Source organism: Anneissia japonica, unplaced genomic scaffold (genome assembly GCF_011630105.1).
Source record: "Anneissia japonica isolate Jap-2015-1 unplaced genomic scaffold, ASM1163010v1 scaffold2722_len12104_cov187, whole genome shotgun sequence".
Classification (NCBI taxonomy): Eukaryota; Metazoa; Echinodermata; class Crinoidea; order Comatulida; family Comatulidae; genus Anneissia; species Anneissia japonica.
Genome location: NW_022737420.1, coordinates 625 through 3208, shown reverse-complemented (window position 1 = coordinate 3208; position 2584 = coordinate 625). Strand labels below are relative to the sequence as shown.

The 2584-nt window shown below is 33.4% G+C and overlaps 1 protein-coding gene across 1 annotated transcript in view; it reads left to right on the top strand.

Moving 5' to 3' along the window:
* LOC117117339 (syntaxin-16-like) overlaps positions 1-1397 on the top strand; it is a gene marked incomplete at its 3' end in the record, with an annotated part of 9016 nt that extends 7619 nt beyond the window's left edge. The window contains exon 4 of the mRNA XM_033261612.1: positions 1291-1397. Coding sequence (XP_033117503.1) covers positions 1291-1397 — 107 coding nt within the window. The remainder of the gene's footprint in view (positions 1-1290) is intronic.
* Between the last annotated feature and the right edge of the window lie 1187 nt (positions 1398-2584).

Sequence of the window (2584 nt, the reverse complement as noted above, 5' to 3'; positions counted from 1 at the left end):
GTGCCAGATGATGCGTGCTATTTGAGTTATCGGTTTTTGTGTCTATGCCCCCTCGGGAGCTAGACACTATGTTATCGTCTAGTATTAACCCTGTAAGATCGAGTAAATCCGGTATGGAGGAATGATGGGATGAGTCATGAGCTAAAGATAAAAATAATTATAAGACCTGTACTAGAAAGATCACTACAGTAAACTTAAAAAATTTGCGGAACGCTGGTCTATTATGAATTATGAGGAAATACATTTTTGAACCACAGACGGCAACTTAATATTCATCCGCGTTACCGGATCTCTAAAATTTCATCTGCTATTAAAGTTAGCCCTTTTCATTGGTTAGTTTGATAGTCGTGGCTTGCCAGTCGTCTTCAGTTGAACTAAAACTAGGACTTGATTTAGTCATAGTTAAAACTTGGACTACGTTGTTTGTGAATACAAAGTGAAGTTCAAGTTGCAACTAGCACTAAGTGAAGTTCTAGTTCGCAGTTCGACTAAAGTTTGTTTTAAGAATACGGGCGTATGAGATTGTCCCCGGTGTACTGGCCAATTTATTAACAGAAGGGACCTTACCGAAAATAAGCCTTTGGACTTTTGTGGGTTAGCGTTTGACACTGAAGAAATCCAATCCAATCCTACCTCAGCCTGTACCATGTTGGGGCTGAGATAGTATAGAACCCCATCTGTGAAAGTCCTTTCCCAAGCCCCTGTATTTCAAATTCCTAGATTAGCCAGTGGTTCTGTCAAACTTTGATTTGGTTTGCATTGTTACTTCATGGCAAATTCAGCCTAAATTTCATAGTTCTGCCTCCATGATTTTACAGTCTTGCAAAGCTCAACCTTCTTTTCTATATTTTCAGATGTTTCACCGAAGTCAAAGGTCAATTCAGTCTGTTGGTGCAAAGAGCCGAAGGTCAACGTTGCAAGAGCAGAAAGTCACTAAAAACATAATGTCAACATTAGCAGGGCAGCTTCAAGATTTATCAATTAGTTTTAGAAAAAGTCAATCAAATTATCTTAAAAGTAAGTTACATTTTTTATACTGTATTTTGAACTATTTCTAAGATTAAGATTAATTTAATAATTTATAATTATATTGCATATTAATATTTCTTAAAAATTACAACAAAAAATTGTGCTAATTTACGCTGGTTAAGACGATAACTAATATTTGTCTTATAGTAAAGTCTTATACCTGTCTCTTATACACATCTAGATGTGTATAAGAGACAGACCTTTAATACATCCTTGTTTATAGAAAGTTTAATGGAAATATGATAATATACTTCTTTGCAGTGAAAGAGTTAGCAATGGTCCATGATAAACATCTTAACAGACCAACACTTGATGATACCATGGATGAAGAACATTCTATAGAGATCATGACACAGGAAATAACGCAGGTTAGTGGATTCAAACAAGTCAGTTGATCAAATCAAATCAATTTTATTCAAAAATATTGTCTTTGTAGCTTTCCAAAAAATTGCGACTGATAATGATGTACTGAGTACATGTACGACATAAAATAAGAGCAACATGGTTACAACTACAATTAAATAACAAACAAAATTAACCTAATTACAAAAAAGCAAATTGATAAAGATGAATTTGGTAAAATTGTGGTCTGTTGGTTGGATTTTACATCTGATTTAGAATATGTATAATGTGTGGTATGGGGCTATTTTTTTACCTATTAGTTCTGAATTTTGGTAATTTATATGCATTAGATTTTCTTAGATTAAATTCAGATGTTCTAATTGGAAGACAGGATTTAAAAATAGTTGATTTTCAAAGTTGTTTAGCAAAATCAATTCATAGCTTGTGTCTTCTGGTTTTTAGGTAATCAAGTTGGCATATGAATAGAGCATTATCATAGTTTTCTTATAGATTTCCTAGGATTATTCGGACAACCCTTTTCAGAACACTCTCTAATAGATCATTGTGTTTAGTGGTTAAACCAGCATTCCAAACAGGAGTAGCATACTCCAGTAGAAGTCTATGTAGCCTGTATACACTACAACAAGATCAGTTAATGGCAACTTGAATTTTTTTAGTGACTTTAACATGTAAACCTTTTTTATTAGCTTAAATATGTCATTAATGCTAGGTGTAACAGTCAATGTTCTTTGAATTTATCTGGCAATCAATTACGGTCTGAGAATTCTTTGTGAAGTTAAAATGAAAAGCAGCACATTTGTGAGGGTTAAGATTTAATCTATTTTTTGAAGACCATTCGTTAAGTTCATCCAGTTAAGTTAAGTTCAACTTGCATTTCATGGGTTGAATTATGAGTGCAATTACTAATCAATGCCGTATCGTCAACATACTTTGATTTGTCAATTCAAACAGGTAAGTTGATTGGTCAACTCCAACAAGTGACTTGATTTGTCAATTCAAACAGGTAAGTTGATTGGTCAACTCCAACAAGTGACTTGATTTGTCAGTTCGAACAGTTCAGTTGATGGGTTAATTCAGACAGTTGATTTGGAAATCCGTAGTTGGTTGCTCAATGTTTCCCCAATTTTTATTCTGTAGTAATTTTTACAGTAAATTATTTTCTTGTTTACATACTAAGTATAATATACAGACT